Here is an 18,561-nt window from a genome sequence, read left to right as displayed (position 1 = left end):
CTGCATCCGAACATGCAGAAATACCTTGTGAGGCTAATGTCACCAGAGAGAGGATGTGACTCCATCAGCTGCTGCCTCCCCAGCTGAGACCTTTTACCTCGCTTGCAGTGGCACTAAGCTGGGGCTTTTGTCCTCTCGTGAAACTCTGAAAATAGTCTTTAGAGAGTACTCTCTCCATAATTTCTAGATCTGCATTTGATCTGAAAGGCCAGAAATAATCTGTCAAAGCTCCCCAACAACCTATAATTCTGAGTTAAGATTTTCTAATTTAGAAAACATAAAGAGCGGGGGGAAACCCAACAAGCTATGGCAGCTGACAGCTCAAGCAGCTCCCCAGCCAGATATAGATTTCTTCGTGAATGATTTCAAACAGCATTTCTCCTCTCACAGATAAGAAAAAAACATTACTGCTATTCGCTTTTTAATTCGACTTTTAGTTAAGATACACAGATACATGGTTTAAAAGGTCACATAGCTCCATAAAGATTCAGACAAAAACAGCAATTTCATGTTTCTCATCTCCTCACGGCTAATCTGTATTTTTAGAGGCAACCACTCTTTTTTTTTTTTTCTACTGCTTTCTTTGATACCTCTCATTCTCTAATAATATACTCAGACTACTATTTTAAAAATTTTTTTCCACATTAGATATTATCTATTGGCTTTCTGTTATAGAAAAGAAAGGGATTAGGTCCGCATATAAACACTTATTTTCTCTTTCTGTTTCTCCTCTTCCCATTATAGCTATAATTTTTGGTTAGATAATCAGACAATATGTACACTGCCTGACTACATATATGATTATAGAATAGTATTGCTAAGCAAATACTACTCACAGCTGTATCATGCGGTATATTTTGGATACTTTTTTTTTTTTTTTTTGCTTTTTCTGGAGTTAATAAGGACGTCATTTCTTCCTTTGCTCAATTTTCTATATATTTATCACTAATTTGCACCCAAAGTCTTCTCCAGAGGTTTAATAATTGCTTAAGTTCACTTGAATGTATCAGATTACCCATCAATTTCCATTTTTCTTGGGAAAATCCCTCTTAGAGTCCCTCAACTGCTGCCTCCATTTGATCTAGATGTTCCCTTGACATGATGAACAGATCTTTTCCAGAGGTTTTTCTTTCTCCATCCTCTTTTGGATTCCATTTGTCACTTGCCTGCATCCCATATCCTCCTCTTTATTGGTTACTTCCTTATTTTGGTGGGACACATCATCTAGTAACTTTTTTAGATGAGTTGGTGGGAAATAAATTTTCTGAGACTTGGCATATCTTTATTCTACCCTCATCTAAACAGTTTAGCTGGAGAAACAATTCTATATTAGAAATTATTTTCCTCAGAAATTTTAAGGCATTGTTCCATTGTCTTATAACCTCCGATTTTTACTATGAAGAAATCTGGCACTATTTTGATTCTCAGTCCTTTGTATGTGACCTCTGATTTTCACTCCCTCAGAAAAAGTTAGGCTTTTCTGTTTGTGCAAAATGTTCTCAAATTTTGTGATGTTGTGCCTTGATATGAACATTTTTCATTCATTTTCCTGAACACTCATGGATATTTTGACTGACTAGATCCTTCAGTTTAGGGAAATTTTCTTATATTATTTCTTTGATAATTTTCTCCTGTATATTTCCTTCTCTATTTCTTTTTAGATCTCCCATTAGTCAGACATTGTACCTATTGGTCTAATTCTCTAATTTTCATATTTTGAATCACCTCTTATTTATTTCTTTTTGTTCCACTTTCTGTGAGATTTCAACTTTATTTCTAGCCCTTCTATTAATGTTTTAATTTGGCTATCATATTTTTGCTTTCAAGTGTTCGCTTTTGTCCTTTGAATGTTCTAGTTTGTAGCCTTCTGTTTGTACCCACTATCTTCTCATCTCCTAACTCTTTAAAAATATTAATGATCAGGATATTTCCTAAATCTACTTCTATCTGCATTCTCTCTTTTTCTTTTTCTTTCCTGTTTCATTCCTTTAGTCTTTAGTGTTAGAAGTATCCTTCAGATTCCTGATGCTCACTGACTGCCTGAATATATTAAATGTGCAGCATCTTCCTGAGCTGTTAACCTGACTGCCAAGCTTCTAGGAACTTACTGAGGGGAAGAAGTGGGTGGGTGGCAGGGTTGTCTGCCTTTTAGTACATATGTAAATTTTTCTTTCATACCCCTGTTTCAGGATGCAGCTCTCTCCCTCTTATTCAGTCGGTCTATTTCCAGATCAGAGGAGGCAGTTTCTCTCTGAATGGGTGGTGTGGGGTGGTATTTAGAAAGCCCAATTGCTTGTTAATAAAGAATTTCAAGCTCTCTTTACAGACCCACTTGCCACTGTCTCCCTGGGCTCCACTTTCAGAGACATTTAGCATCTCTAAATCCTAAGCAGCTCTGCTATCTGGGTTGGCTCGCTTCTGGGAACTCCCTGCTTCTGGCTTTCTAGGGTCTGCTGTGTCAGTTACCATTCATCCGTCTTCACTCTAATTTCCAAAATACTGTTGTATTCTCCATTATCATTGCCCTAGTGAATGTATGCTTCTTTACAAGTTCCTTTTACTATCATTTAAGAAGGCTTTCCAAAAGTTTGGAGGTAAATACATGTTCAATCTGCCATATTCAATCAAAAATCTTTTCATTTTTCATACCAGTGTTTAAATTTAGAATCATATAATTTAAAAAAATGTAGTGTATCCAAAATTAGGTGTGATTTATGCATGCATCTATGTCCCTTTGGGCAGCAGTTCTCAAAGGGTAGTTCCTCAGGCCAGCAGCATTAGGCTCAGCTGGGAACTTGTTAGAAATGCAAATTCTTGGGCTCTACCCCAGACTCACTGAATCAGAAACTCTGGACTGACAGCCCGGAAATCTATGCTTGAACAAACTCTCCATGGGGTCGGTCAGATCTGTGCTGGAGTCTGAGAACCACTGCTGTCAGTGATTGGGGCATTCTGAACACTAGAGAAACACTCCCCTACTCTCAACCTCAGCTTTGGAGCCTTCTCAAATCCAAACCCAAAATGTGTCCAACAGAATAAAAAGGCTCTTTTGAGATGACTTCCTCTAACAGGATCCATCCTCCCAAGAAAATGTGTATGAATTCAGATGCTTTTCTCTTCCGTGACACCTAGTTATTTATTGCTTTAGATAGTAAACAGATCAGTATCCCTGAGGCCAGAAATGCTAGGAGGCCAAGCATGGCATGAGAAGAAAAGACAGTGGGAAGCAGAGAAATCTGGAGAGTGGGGATATAGTCAGATCTCCTCCCTCTTCCGTATTTTCAGTCAACAAGTTGAGGGAGGAACTGCCAGCTTCCCTCAGGGCAGGTGCCTTGAGGAACCTCATGGAACAGAAGGAATTTTGGAACCCTGTGGTGGTTGCGTGCCATCACTCTCTGCCTACCTTCAGAGCAGCAGAGGCAGCTAGTCATCCCAGCCACTCACGTCCTTCCCCACCTCATCCATCTTTGTCATTCCTCTGAGTTCCTCCATCTGCATCTCATCTCCCTACCTTCCCCTCTTCTTCCCTACCTTGGTGACGCTCTTTGCACGTTCTCGTTTGGAACAATCACAGCCACTCTCCTTTTGAGATCCCTCCAAGGTGCAGTTAATACTCCCTTTCCACCTTCCCTCCCAGGTATGTCTTCACTGTCATTTATACCTTTGAAGCCTTGATAAAGATATTGGCAAGAGGATTTTGTCTAAATGAGTTCACTTACCTGAGAGATCCTTGGAACTGGCTGGATTTTAGTGTCATCACTCTGGCGTGAGTATTGCTCCACACTGATCTGTGTATGACATTATAGGTGTGTCCAGAAAAACGTCTACTTCTGCTTTATTGATTACGCCAAAGCCTTTGACTGTGTAGATCACAACAAACTGTGGAAAATTCTTTAAGAGATGAGAATATCAGACCACCTTACCTGCCTCCTGAGAAAACTGTATGCAGGTCAAGAAGCAACAGTTAGAACTGGATATGGAATAGCACACTGGTTCCAAATTGGGAAAGAAGTACTCCAAGGCTGTATATTGTCATCCTGCTTATTTAACTTATTTGCAGGGTACATCATGTGAAGTGCTGGGCTGGATGAAGCACAAGCTGGAATCAAGATTGCCAGGAGAAATATCAATAATCTCAGATACTCAGATGACACCACCCTTATGGCAGAAAGCAAAGAGGAACTGAAGAGCCTCTTGATGAAACTGAAAGAGGAGAGTGAAAAAGCTGGCTTAAAACTCAACATTCAAAAAACTGAAGATCATGGCATCCGGTCCCATCACTTCATGGTAAATAGGTGGGGAAACAATGGAAACAGTGACAGACTTGACTTTTTGGGGGCTCCAGAATCACTGCAGATGGTGATTGGAGCCATGAAATTAAAAGACACTTTTAATTTTTGTTCCTTGGAAGAAAAGCTATGACCAACCTAGATAACATATTAAAAAGCAGAGAGAGTACTTTGCCAACAAAGGTCCATCTAGTCAAAGCTATGGTTTTTCCAGTAGTCATGTATGGATGTGAGAGTTGGACTATAAAGAAAGCTGAGTGCCGAAGAATTGATGCTTTAGAACTGTGGTGTTGGAGAAGACTCTTGAGAGTCCCTTGGACTGCAAGGAGATCCAACCAGTCAATCCTAAAGGAAATTAGTCCTGAATATTCATTGGAAGGACTGATGCTGAAGCTGAAACTCCAATACTTTGGCCACCTGATGCAAAGAAGTGACTCATTTGAAAAGACCTTGATGCTGGGAAAGATTGAAGGCAGGAGGACAAGGGCATGACAGAGGATGAGATGGTTGGATGGCATCACCGACTCAATGGACATGAGTCTGAGCGAACTCCAGGAGTTGGTGATGGATGGGGAAGCCTGGCGTGCTGCAGTCCATGAGGTTGCAAAGAGTCAGACATGACTGAGTGACTGAACTGAAACAGGCTGCCATTCTAGGAGTGTTATCCTTATCTCTTTCCAGCTTCCTCATTTGGGACTGTGTGGCCCAGGGTCTCTTTGCCAAAGACTCTTGCTTTGAGAGTCATTTTCCAGGGTTAGTCCCATACCCTCAGGGAGAAGTTGGAGACCTTAAATCTGAGCTGATAACTGACCTGTTAAAGTGGATCAGCTTTGTACCTCCTGAACATGAAGATCTTTCCCTGAGGAACCAGTGCCCAAGGAAATCGGTTGGCCACACACCATCTGCATGGGTAGTACACAGAATCTTCTAGATCACAATGGTGTGGTGGTATTTTAGTTGCTAAGTCATGTCCAACTCTTGTTGTCCCATGGACTGTAGCCCTCCAGGCTCCTCTGTCCATGGGATTTCCCAGATAAGAATACTGGAGTGGGTTGCCATTTCCTTCTCCAGGGAATCTTCCTGACCCAGGGATTGAACCCAGGTGTCCTGCATTACAGGCAGATTCTTTACCACTGAGCCACCAGGGAAGTCCTTGCATCTTCTCAAAGAGGCCACTCTGAAGAATATTTCCATAATTAAATCAGTGTTCATGTCAGTCTATGGATGCAAGTGCCAGTAGATTCTCAGTGTCTGTTCTGGGTCCTTCCTAGGCTCGTGTTGCCCAAAATTGTCCTTATTTATGCTGCATAAATTCCCAAGACCCTCTTCATGCAGAGATACTGACTGGTTTCTGGTCTACAGCTACGCTGGTGAAGTGACAGATCTCCGAGGGATCTCAGGCCTGCGGACGTTCAGAGTCCTGAGAGCTTTAAAAACCGTGTCTGTGATCCCGGGTGAGTGGCTTTAACCAGCATATTTACTCATAGAGCTTATGTTGGTTTCCACAGCCTAACATCCCACTTTGATTTTCACAAGAGCCCTATAAATTGCCAGAACATGGACTATTGTCCTCATTTAACAGACAAAGAAACTGAGGCCCAGAGAGTAGAAAACACAATCCCAAATCCTCATCACTAGAGGCAGTTGTGACCTGGAAACCTCATGTCCTGATTCTTAGCCAGCGCTCTGTCCAGAGTAACTCATGCTGTCCATAAAGGACAAAAAGGTCAGGTCCTTGTTTTACATTCTCATTGCGGGATTCAGGCAAGCCTCCAGTCAGATTCTCATTTATACTTGAAACCAAAACGTAAGCTTGGTAACAGAGAAGAAGGGAAAAGGCAGTCCTAGGCTCTGGTGATTGTCTATCCCATTTTCATGAATCTGAACATTTGAGCCTCAGCCCTGCCTTTGGACCCACAGAAGAGAAAATAATTAGACAATTCTTGATTACAGACAATTCAGAAATGCAAATAGTACACCAGAGCTGATCTTATTGGGCCTCCAAGATCTCTGTTGCCACATGATACTCCTCAACCCCCTCTGGGTTGATGGAGGGGATGGTGAGGCCTGAGACCAGGTAATGGCCTTGAGATGGGACTCAAGGCTTCCCCCTTGTGGCCTAATGGGTTGTCTCCCCTCCCTCACCTAAAAACCCCTGCCCTCACCTGGAAACAGAAATACTTACGCTAGAGTAGAAGTCCCTTTCCACAGTTCTGCATGTGGCTCTGCAGGAAATGACTGGAAAGTCTTTGCCAGCTTCCACTGAACGAAGAAAATCATGAAGAATCATTTTCTTCATGAAGAAAATCACAGCAATAAGTAGTCAGTTCCTCCCCTTAGTATCTCTCTCACCTACTCAGCCAGGAAGACCCTGAGTTTTGTATACAACACCTGGCCTATGGAGACTCCCTTCCTGCCTCATCTCTCTCCTGTACCCACCTCCAGAATCTTCCTGTGATTCCACAGATACTCATAGCTTTTGTTCATCACTCAGCCCCAGGCCATGCTGCTCCTCTATTAGGAAAGTCCCTTCTCCTCTTCACTCAACTCATACGCATCCTCAGGGTTCTGCCATGCTCTGACTTCCTCAAGGAGGCTCCCTGGTCCTTTCCATCTTCCTTAACTCCCCACCCGACCCTACTTCCACCCCCAGGCTTCTGTGATGGACTGTTTCTCTATGTGCCCACCTACTCAATAATGCTACAGAGTTTCCCCTCACTCGTCAGACAGCCCCACAACAGGCCAGTGCCTTAACCATTGCTTGGCTCCTGAGAGGGACCCGAGCAGGGAGAGGGTGCTCAGTGGATTATTTGTTGACCAAAAAGACAAGGCAAGGCTAGATCGCAGCTTGCTTCTCTGCTTAGAGCTCTTTCTGCTACTTAAAAATCTGCTTTTCCAAAGAAGATGATTTCCTTTGCCAGAGCATAAATCATCCTTCCTTAAACAAGCAGGGGCCCTATCTTTGCTGCCAGCTATGCTGCTCAGATTCTCTCTGTTTCTTCCTCAGTGACTCGCAGTGTCTCTGATGGCCTCACTCTATTGCTGTGTTCATCCCTCTGTCTTTTTGTCTCTGTCTTGTGCTATCTCCCTTGCACCTCTCCCTCCCTCCATGTCTGCCTTCTTTGTCCTTTTCTTCCACCTCCTCCTCTTTCTTTCCTTTTCCTCCTCTTCCTCTTCTTCCTCCTTTCTCTCTCTCTCTCACACACACCAATGTTCATCAGGCCTCAAGCTGCCTCCCAGGACTGAGATAAGGACAGAATAATAGATACCAAATGACTGCAGTGAAATTGGCAGCCTCATGCTAGGCCTAGTACCTGGAGCACAGCAGGTACTCAACAATTATTTTTTCATCAGATCTCTACTGTCAGGAATTTATTCGCTTTAAGAAGATTTTAATAATACATAGTCTGGGTCTCAGTTGCCTCATCTTTACAATTGGGCAATATTCTCTTCTATCTGCCTCTCAGGCTTATGGCAAGGTTCAGATGAGGAACTGGGCTTGAAACTGCCCTAGAGTTTGTAAAATATCTCACACCTGTGTGTAATGAAAGGGTAGGAAGGCTAAGATGCAAGCGTGCCAGGCACACGTGTGTGCTCTGTGTGTGCCACATCATCCACGTGGGTGTATCACTGTCATCTTCCCACAGGGCTAAAGGTCATCGTGGGGGCCCTGATCCACTCGGTGAAGAAGCTGGCTGACGTGACCATTCTCACTGTCTTCTGCCTGAGTGTCTTTGCCCTGGTGGGCCTGCAGCTCTTCAAGGGCAACCTCAAGAACAAATGTGTCAAGAATTGCACAGTTGTCAATGAGACAGCCAATTACTCCTCTCACGAAAAACGGGAGTGGAATTACTGCCATGGGGACCCAGGTCTGGTTGGTGGGGAGTGTGACGCCTCTGCATACCTGTGCAGACATACATTTTGATTCCTCTTTCCTGCTGAAATCCTTCTCATGAGTTGTGTTTTACTTTGAGGCCCCCTCATTCTCGGTTGTTCAATGTCCCTTTTCCAAGGAAATGAGCTATCAGTCCAGAGGCAAGTCATTCTGCCTCTGCTGGAGGATGCTCAAGGCTGAGGCCACAGCTCAGCTTCTGTCTTCCCAGATGAGACATTTCCCCTTCCCAGCTCCCAGCATACCCACGGAGGGCACGCAGTCAAGTGTACTCTCCTTGCTCAGGCAGAAATCTCAGCAGGTGTTGTTTTCACCACTCAAGGCTTGAGTTGAGGGTTGAGAACCATATGTGAGACTTCTGCTGCTTCTTTTATTTTGCAGATTACTATACCACCAAAGAAGGCACTTCTGACCCCTTACTCTGTGGCAATGGATCTGATGCAGGGTGAGTGTTCAAGCCATAACAAAACACCAATGCCCAGCAGCTCTTTCTTCTTTTTGTCATCAGTTCTTTCTGGGTGAAGCCTAAGTTGAAAGTCCTGAGGAAAATGTGGAAATTAATAAGCCATGGCCTCTGCCATCCCAGGCTCATGGGGAGAGAGTGTATGAGTAAGCTCTTGCTATGAAACAAACATCCCCAAGATTTTTGTGACTTAAAATACCAGCCATTTATTTAGCTCAGTATTCTGTGCATCTGCACTTTGGGCTGAGATCAGCCTGGTGTTCCTCTGACATTGACTGGACTCATTCATGCATCTGCAGACAGTGGACAGATTAGCAGGGGTCCAGCTGATCCAGGATAGCCTCAGCTTGGGTGTCTTGTCTCTGTTCCACGTGGTTTCTCACCCACCAGCAGACTAGCCCAGGCTTATTCTCCTATTGGAGGCAGGATTCCAAGAGAAAGAATGGAAATGTGCAAGGTCTCTTGAGGCCTAGGCTTAGAACTGGCATAATGTCACTTCTGCTGCATCCTGTTGACTCAAGTTGCAAGGCACAAGTGAGTCCAGATCCAAGAAATGGGGGAACAGACTCACCTCTTGATGGGAAAACTTGCAAGATCATATTGAAAGGGGTATGGAGACAAGAAAGGGAATAATTGTGGTCATTTTTGCAAACAATCTGCCCAAGAAAGGAAGTAATATTTGTTAAATATGTTTTGTGTCAAATGCTCTGCATTTAATTGTCACAACTCCATCACATGGGTTTCATTATCCTCACATAATGGAGGAAGAGACACATGCCTCAGACTTTGCAATTTCAAATTCTTACAGAGGCCAGACACATAACAACATGTGTCTGGAATGTGAGGAATGGGCTGGGTGGGTACCAAGACCATGAGAGTTCATGCACCAGTCAAAGTGGTAGCCACTTCCCAGTTCAGCTTTTGGTTGTCATGTGGAAACATGGGTCCACTGCTTCCAGATGATCGAGGTTTTTAAAAGAGAGACAGGAAATTTCGATTTTTATGTTAACTCTCTTAACTATAAACATTGGCTACCAATTCCAAAAAACATCTACATATTATGGGCCAAACACAATATTTTAGCAATGCAAATTCAGCCAGCAATCTGCCAGTTTGTGAGCTCTGATGCATATACATAAAGATGCTGTGCTGTGGAGAACCAGTGCTGTCCTAGAGGCTCCCTGGGCTGGGAAAACATAACAAGGTGATGGTGTGAGGCAAAGGCACATGGGACTCCTCAGGTCTGCCTGCTGCTTTGACTGCGGGAGCAGGTATGAGCAGAAAGAGATTAGGCAACAGATGAGAAAGGCTCATCCCTGCCCATCTCCATGGCAGGGGTGTGCCCACACAACCCCCTCCCTGAATGGCTAACAGCCCTATATTGTGTAAGTAGCACAGGGTGGGGCATGCTGGAGTTCAGCCTTCATCAGTTCCCTAAGAAAACAATCTCATCAAGAGCTGAGGGGTGGGACTAACAGAAGAACTTGAGCAACACAGACCCCCTGGCCTCTTTCTTCATAAATGCACTTGGCATTTGGTTCTTGAGCTCAGGAAGAGGGTTGTTCTGATGTCAGTTTTTATTTGCCTTTGACTTAATTGAAACCAAGGATCTGTCAGTGTCCTTTTCCCATCTGGATAATGACATTTCTCATGAGGATGGTTCCACAGTAACCCATACACTGACTGTGATAAAGCTGTGAGGTCTGCCCATGGGGCCCCCCTCTGACTCCGAGAGAGACCAGCTATCCTGATGGGTAGGTCCTGGCCAGGCAGGAAGGAGTGGAAAGGGCTGGGATGTCAAGTAGAGGCCAGTTTAGGTGACGGGCAGAGAGAACCCTGGTGGGCATGCTGTGAACACCAAACCTGGGTTCTGTGCTGAGCCACAGAGAAGTCAGAGACCTGAGCAAAAGCCCACACTGACCAATGGCACTGCAGGGAGAAAGTCTGAGGTCTCAAGGTGGAGAGCAAGTATCAGGAAATACTTGATGATTTTCAGCGTTCTTTCATATATATTATTCTAGTCCATCTTTTTGGTAGCTTCTGGTTAAAAACAGCAAGAATTTTAATTCTGCATTTTACATATAATATTTACTATGCTGAAGGCCTCTTGCAAGAGCCTTTGCACCATGGTCTCATTTAATTCTCTGAGCAGTTAGCTGTTGATGTATAGCAGCTCTAGTGGGGTTCTACGGGAGACAGAGATAGGCTGCCCTTAGCGTTAACTAGCAAACCTACAGGTAATGGGTTAACTAGCTCCTTGGGAGAGTGAAACCAAGAGTGTCTTTATATGTGGGTCTACAGAGCCTGGGAACTTGCAAATCTCCAACCGAAGTTGGAGATAGAATTGGGATTTGGTTACAATCAAGTTGTCAGGCCCTAATCAATTGTATGGGTTCCTTCCTGTGTGTCTGCATGAATGTCTGGAGTAAGAAGATCCCTCAGAGGTTGGTGTTGGTGGAGGAATCCTAAAGTAGAATCCCTAACTATGAAAAAAAGCATTACCGTCTCCTTAGCCAGGCCATCCCACAAGGCCGGAAAGGATCACTCACATACCTTGAGCTTAGAGATGCTTCCCGACATCAACTTAGCTCCTTATGATGAGAAAGAGGGACGTGCAGCCTTCCCCACCCCAGGACTCACCAGGCAGTCATCTTCAGTTTGGCCTTTCTTCATAGGTACGTCTTCACAAGCTACTCGACAATTTTATTTCACCTTTGAAGTAAATCCATTGGCATCTGTGTGGTTTTAGACAACTGACTTCTCTCTGAACCCCAGCTTCTGCATCTGTTTTTTTTTTTTTTTTTTAAGAATTATTGAGATGATTAAATTATAGCATTTGTGAAGCACTTAGGAGAAGGAGAGGCTCAGTTATTGGGAAGTGGTGTCTTTACTGTTGCATCTAATTGGTCAGTGAACTTGGCTAATGTGTGTCCTCCTTTGAAAGACAACTCAGCAGGTGATGCCAACTGACTCAGGTTTTACTGACCCTCTCGCAGTGTGAATTTGCAAAAAGCTTATGAGGTCTTGTCTGGGCCAGCTAGTCTTCTCCAGGCCATTCCTCTCTGCATGAAACTGAACTGAAGCTATTATGTTACTGGGGCAGGGCCAGGCTGTGTGTGTGTGTGGGGGGGTAGGAGTGGGGGGTCGCAGAGACGGGGGCGGAATCCCCTACTAGAGCCAGAAAAGTGGACTCTTGTCTAACACTCAGAAATGAATTGTCTGAGGAGATACACACATACTGACAAAATGAAAGACTTTTTTTGTAAACGAGTGCTTGAACAGAGCACTTTTTCTGTAAATGGGTGCTCGCAGTCTCGGGGTTTATGCAGGTGGTGCTGGTTTTCCGGGTTGCCTCTGGCCAATCATTTTGCTCATGCCCATATTTGGTCTGCCTCGTGGCGCACACATCTCTCAATCAAGACGGCTTCCAGCGCAAGGGTTTCTGGGAGGTTTGCAGGATTATTAGGGGCTGGTGTCTGCTCCCTCCTTTTGGTCCCTCCTGAATTCTTCCAGTTGGTTTTGGCAGCAGTCTGTAGGTTCCTAATCGGGACCTCTTGTCATAACTCATGTAAGAAGTTATTTTTGTGTCTGGCCACGGTGGGCAGTTTTGGTAAGTGGTTTCCTAAGATTATTATCCCACTTAAAGTGCAAAAGAAACTGAGGCCTAAAGAGGCTGAATGTCCAAGGTCACTCAGCTAATGAGAATAAGGCTAGGTCTTGAACTCCAATCTTTGACTTCAAACCTTCGGGTCCTCTGGCAGCCCTGGACTGTCTTGGCCCCAGTAGGCAGAAGTCTATGTGATTGACAGCCTTCTCTGTTCTTGCCGTAGCCACTGCCCTGAAGGTTATTTCTGCCTTAAGACATCTGACAACCCAGATTTTAACTATACCAGCTTTGATTCCTTCACTTGGGCTTTTCTCTCACTGTTTCGCCTCATGACACAGGATTCCTGGGAACGCCTCTACCAGCAGGTATTGATCTGCATGTCTCCACACACACTTGGTTGGAGTTTGGAGAGTTTGTTGCATGGCTACATTTTTTTCCTGGAGGACTCTGACCACGTCAGGGGGCTATGTTATCTGAATACACATTTCTCTTTTTTTCTCTTGAATCTGCAGACCCTGAGGGCTTCTGGGAAAATTTATATGGTTTTTTTCGTGCTTGTTATCTTCCTGGGGTCTTTCTACCTGGTCAATTTGATCTTGGCTGTGGTCACCATGGCATATGAGGAGCAGAACCAGGCAACCATTGATGAAATTGAAGCCAAGGAGAAGAAGTTCCAGGAGGCCCTTGAGATGCTCCGGACAGAGCAGGAGGTCAGTGAGGGCTGGACCTTTGCGAAGTCTGTTGTAGGCTGTTCACAGTTGGGCAGACATCTGGATCAGTCTCCTACATTAAGGCTGTCATTTCTCAAAACAAGAACCCAGATGAAGAGCCTGTGCAAGTGATTCACTGAGGGGTGCTCTTTGGAGGAGATGGAAGGCAGCAGGATGGAACAAGGGAAGAATTAAATAAGGAAGTGGCCTCAGCTAGAGACTACTTTGACCTGATCCCATGGGGAGCTCCAGGGCATGACTTGTTCCACAGAGGGAGCCCTACTTGGAGGCAAGAGGACTGGCCTTTCGTACCTCCATGCTTGCTCAAGCCAAATGTACAGTCAAAGGAAATTTTCTGCAGAATCCTGAAGCTGTAACCCGTTTACTAATGGGTTACTAACATTAGTAATGTTTACTAACATTTAAGCAGCTGGAGGTGAGTGTACTGACCTGGTAAGAGAAACCTGGGCAGGGCATCAACAGAGTTTACTACAAGGTATGAATGAGGGAGGTGACCTAGAGGTGGCTTTTCCTGCTATGTCTCAATCCAACCACCACTCAGGTCCTGAATCAGACCTCCTCTGGCTGAGAGGCCCTCACCCAATGTCTAGGGGGACACACATTTATGCTGAGCATATCCAGATACTGTTGACTATAGCTGCTATTCTCTCCGTTCAGGTGCTGGCAGCACTGGGGGTTGACACAGCCTCTCTCCAGTCTCACAATGGATCCCCCTTGGCCTCCAAAACTGCCAGTGAAAGAAAACACAGAATGAAGTCAAGGGTGTCAGAGGGCTCCACAGACGACAACAGGTCACTCCGGTCTGAGTCTTACAACCAACACCGAATGGTAAGGGGCTCAGGCTTGTACCTTAAAGATAACCCACTTTTGCAGCTTCCATGGACAATACACTGAAGTGGAAAGAGGTTGGTAGCAGAGAGATAACTGGAGGCACAGAGCCTAGGAGGATGTTTTGATAATCCATCCCCTATCCCCCCACCACTGCCAACGGTGGCCTAAACTAGGGCAGGGTTGTTATGGATGGGGAAAAGTGTGGATTATAAAGACTCTTATGGGAGCTCGAGGGAATCAACAAAACTAGGACTGTGGAATGTTGCAAAAGAAAGGAGAAGTCCAGAATGACTCCCAGGTTTCCAGGTTGGACATTTAAGTAGGTAGTGATTCTATGAGAGGCACACTGGAGGAAGAACTCTGGATTACAGATAGAGCAGGTGGTTTGAACATGCTGACCATGAGGTGTCTGTGAAACTGTTGGACGTCAAGGGTCAGCTTCCTTCTGACACTCTCATCTGCAGTTCTGGAGCAGGAGAGGGGTCCTTGTTCGTGGTGCTGAAATCATTTAAAAGCTTCTTTCTAACCTCATGCCTCAGCTCCTCCATCTCAAGTTCTCACCTACTGTTGGCCCAGGAGATCCTGGTAGCTGTCTTGTGGTAACAATCCAGTCTGGGAATACCTTCAGGACCTCATTTCAGATCCAGTAGCAATTTTCCCTCTCATCATAACCTGCTACCTCCCACTCCAAGATTCCCAGTCCTCACCAGGTTTCCTCCCACCAGCTTCCTCTCCCTTGAAAGTCTTGTGTACCCCAAATGTACCCTTTCAACAGGCCTGAGGGATAATAACCCCTTTGTGGTAGAGTAGGTCCTAAACTAGCAGTATGTGAAAGGGGCTTGACATGGTTATTTTTCAGAGCTGCTGGATCTCACTTCCCTCTTGATCTCTTTTCCTTGTGCTCCTCTGAAAGATGTGTTACTTTTTGGAATAGGATCTCTACAACCCCCAGACTTATGTGTGCATGTCCGTACACAGACACACTCCCATGCACTCTGGCCTCGGTGACACCCACACACCAGCATTTATGAGAGTCTGTTCTGCCTCTTTTGAACAATACCTGGCATGAACAGGGCACAGTTCAGAAGCTGTTTCAAACTGGGATTTGACTGGAGCTCTGACAGCCTCAGGGCAGGATAAATCACAGCTTCTGTGGACATGTCAGTGACACTCTGAATTGGGTTTTAATCTCTCCCATTCAGTCAACTCCACATAGATTAGCACTTGGATGTCCAATAATTGTCTGGTGTATGTGTGTGCTTGTCTCTCTAGCTAGATTTACCTTCAAAGGGCAAAAGAGGAAACATCCCTTTCTAATTCAGCAACACTAGGTGCTTGGTATAAAGAGTTGACTAAAACATGGCCCATTTTCCAAGAACTTCCATTTAGGTGAAGGAGGCAGATATAAAAACAGTTGTGTTCAATACTATATTAGAGACAGATAGATGTTGTTTGGGGAATAGGAGCAGGAACATCTATTCTTATGAGGTTAAGAGTGTATCAGGAAAGGCTTCATGAAGGAGGGGATAATTGAATTTCTTAGTAAATAGTAAGTCCTCCAATAACTGAGGACTGGGAGAGTTTGAGAAAGAATATTTTCCAGGCAGAAAGATCATGTTTGTTCTAAGGACAGAGAGACATTGTTTGGGTACTTCCTTAGTGCTAACTGATTGGAGTTTCCATTTGTTAAGGCATTCCCCTCCTTTCCCAGGTGTGTTATTGTAGTAAATAGACCATAGGCAGTTTTAATAAAAAGCCATTTTCTGATCAGCAGTAATGAGAGGGAGACTGGGGGTAGCACTTAGCAGAGAAACGCAGCAGGGCTTTCAGGGAACACACGGGAGACCAGTAGATCTGCTTGAATGATTTTAAGGTGAGTCCAATACTTAGAGGCCATTGTCTACCATTTGCCAAATAGGTTAATTCTGAAATATTAGGTTGTGGCCAAGGAGACACTGCTTGTCAAATACAGGACCAAAATTTTCTTCTTAGTTTCTTGGTTTGCTTAGTGCCCAAGTGCATATGACTCAGTTGTCCCATCTTTAATAAGGACTTGCCAATTCTGCTCTTTTGCTTCAAAAGTGGGAAGGATTCGTGGATTTTATGAGTTCACAGTCCTTGGACATATATTCTAGACAAAGAGTGCTGTGTTTTTAATACTGAATTACAATGAAGATTGCTGCACAGGGGCCAAATCATCAAGAAAGCAAACTTCAATTCTAAGGGAGATGGGGATAAGTCAAGAGGGCTTTAATGTGGGCATTAATTTAATGTGCATTTAATGGGCATTTAATGTGGACAAAGTGTCCCAACTTTAATAATTTAATAAGTAAAAGAAATTAAGTAAGGGAGGGGAAATTCAGAATATGATCTGAGTTTGATAGGAAGTCAAAGTTTAGATTTTAGAAACACTTTCTATGAAGAGAAAAATACTGTATATTAATGCATATATATGGAATCTAGAAAAATGTTATAGGTGATCTTATTTGCAAAGCAGAAACAGAGATAGAGACGTAGAGAACAAACCAATGCAGATGGGTGGTGGGAAGAACTGGGAGATTGGGATTGACGTATATACACTGCTGCTGCCGCTGCTAAGTCACTTTAGTTGTGCCTGACTCTGTGCGACCCCATAGACTGCAGCCCACCAGGCTCTTCTGTCCATAGGATTCTCCAGGCAAGAATACTGAAGTGGGTTGCCATTTCTTTCTCCAATGCATGTATGAATGCTAAGTTGCTTCAGTTGTGTCCGACTCTGTGCAACCCTGTGGACAGCAGCCCACCAGGCCACTCTGTCCACGGGATTCTCTAGGCAAGAATATCGGAGTGGGTTGCCATTTCCTTCTCCTCATATATACACTACTATATATAAAATAGATCACTAATGAGAACCTGCTATGTAGCACAGGACACTCTACTCAAGGCTCTGTGGTGACCTAAATGGGATGGAAATCCAAGAAAGAGGAGATACATATATATGTATAGTTAACCCTGGTGACTCAGACAGTAAAGAATCCGCCTGTGATGCAGGAGACCTAGGTTCAGTCTCTGGGTTGGGAATATCCCCTGGAGAAGGGAATGGCACCCTACTCCAGTATTCTTGCCTGGAGAATCCCATGGAAGGAGGAGTCTGGTGGGCTACAGTCCATGGGATTGCAAAGAGTTGGATGCAACTGATGACGAACACTTTTTCTTTCACAGTTGATTCACTTTGCTGTATAGTAGAAATGAACACACCATTGTAAAGCAACTATACTTGAATAAAAATTAATTTAAAAAAAAGAAAGAAGCACTTGCAGTGAGCTGAGGACAGAACTGATAAGTTGTCTGGTTAGGTTCATGGTTGTGGGAAGCAGCCATCCCAGCATACTAACCCTCCAGAGGCTCGAGGCCTATGAATTAGCTCCTTTCCTCTGGCAACTGTACACCACACGATTCCCTCGGAGGAAGATTTTGATGGGAAATGTTTATTGATTTGGAGGAATGGCACTATTCTTCCAGGAAATTAGACTGCAACTCTCCCTTCAATCTCCCCATTGTTGACTGTTCAACGCTTGCCTCCAGGGATCCGGGAAGCTCATTATATTACAAAGCTCTTGTCTCCTCCTTTGCAACACAAACTCTCACACCCATATAGGCTGGATCTAATGAATTGTCAGACCTAATTTTCAGAAAATAAAGAGCGCTCATTCATTCTACAACCCTTTACCAAGCTTGTTCCTGTACTGGTGTACGTAACTGTCTCCCGAGGTCACAACTTTGCACTGAAGCATGGAACTTAAGATACCTTTGTCCAGCCCCATGGCCAAAGATTGGAAACAACTGACCCACCTGGGTGACAAGTTTGTCCTCTGACATATCCTTGGCCATGATGACCTATTTGCTGATCTTGAGTACCTTGCAGTCTCTTTTCAATCTTGGCCTTTTCCCAGACTGAGTTAAGAATATTCTTTTCCTCTCTTCTCTCTCTGCATACACCTAGAGCACCCCATAGATCTGTCTTTAATTTTCCGTAGAAGGGTCATGAGGCTAAGGGCAGGGAACTGGGAGTGGGTGGAGGGAAGTGTTGAGTTCCAGATTTGCCTGCAGGATGATCTTCCAGGCTACCTTTTTTCCTGCTTTTTTGGGGCAATGCCCAGTCTTTCCTAGGCCTCACTGCTGGGAAACGCCGGGCTAGCCATGGCAGTGTGTTCCATTTCCAGGCCCCTGGCCAAGACATCTCATTCCCTGATGGGATCACAGATGATGGAGTCTTTCCTGGAGACGGTGAAAGCCGTCATGGCTCTCTGCTGATGCTTAGGGGTGCAGGCCAGCAAGGCCCCCTCCCTAGGAGTCCACTGCCTCAAACCCTCAACCGTGGCTCAGGGTGTGGAGAAGATGGAGCTCCCAAAATGAACACTGGAGAGCTTGCCCCTGGAGCTGTCGAAGTCTCGGTAAGTCTGTGAATGCTCCAGGCTCTCTGGAGCTGCTCTGCAGCTAGAGGCCTCAGGACAAGAAGCCCTGTGTGTTATCCATGGAAGGATCATTTAGACATCGCTCTGCCCAACTCCTCCCAGCTACCCCCATCCTACAGGCAGGACAGGTGAGACCCAGAGGGAGCAATTGGATTTACCTGAAATCAAACCTGTCTTCTGATTTACCCTGTAAAGAATCCACTTGCAATGCAGGAGGCCCAGACTTGATTCCTGGGTTGGGAAGATTCCTCTGGAGAAGGAAGTGGCAACCTACTCCAGTATTCTTGCCTGAGA

General features: G+C 44.7%; 1 protein-coding gene across 1 annotated transcript in view; it reads left to right on the top strand.

Annotated features, from left to right (window-relative positions):
* SCN10A (sodium voltage-gated channel alpha subunit 10) overlaps positions 1–18,561 on the top strand; it is a 107,707-nt gene that overhangs the window by 19,534 nt on the left and 69,612 nt on the right. The window contains exons 4-11 of the mRNA XM_081527404.1: positions 3,638–3,766; positions 5,652–5,743; positions 7,937–8,158; positions 8,563–8,626; positions 12,475–12,616; positions 12,764–12,961; positions 13,640–13,810; positions 17,953–18,246. Of these exons, the coding sequence (XP_081383530.1) occupies positions 3,638–3,766; positions 5,652–5,743; positions 7,937–8,158; positions 8,563–8,626; positions 12,475–12,616; positions 12,764–12,961; positions 13,640–13,810; positions 17,953–18,246 (1,312 nt within the window). The remainder of the gene's footprint in view (positions 1–3,637; positions 3,767–5,651; positions 5,744–7,936; positions 8,159–8,562; positions 8,627–12,474; positions 12,617–12,763; positions 12,962–13,639; positions 13,811–17,952; positions 18,247–18,561) is intronic.

Source organism: Giraffa tippelskirchi, chromosome 9 (genome assembly GCF_054371585.1).
Source record: "Giraffa tippelskirchi isolate mGirTip1 chromosome 9, T2T-mGirTip1v1.2.pri, whole genome shotgun sequence".
Classification (NCBI taxonomy): Eukaryota; Metazoa; Chordata; class Mammalia; order Artiodactyla; family Giraffidae; genus Giraffa; species Giraffa tippelskirchi.
This window is presented reverse-complemented; position numbering and strand designations above follow the sequence as displayed.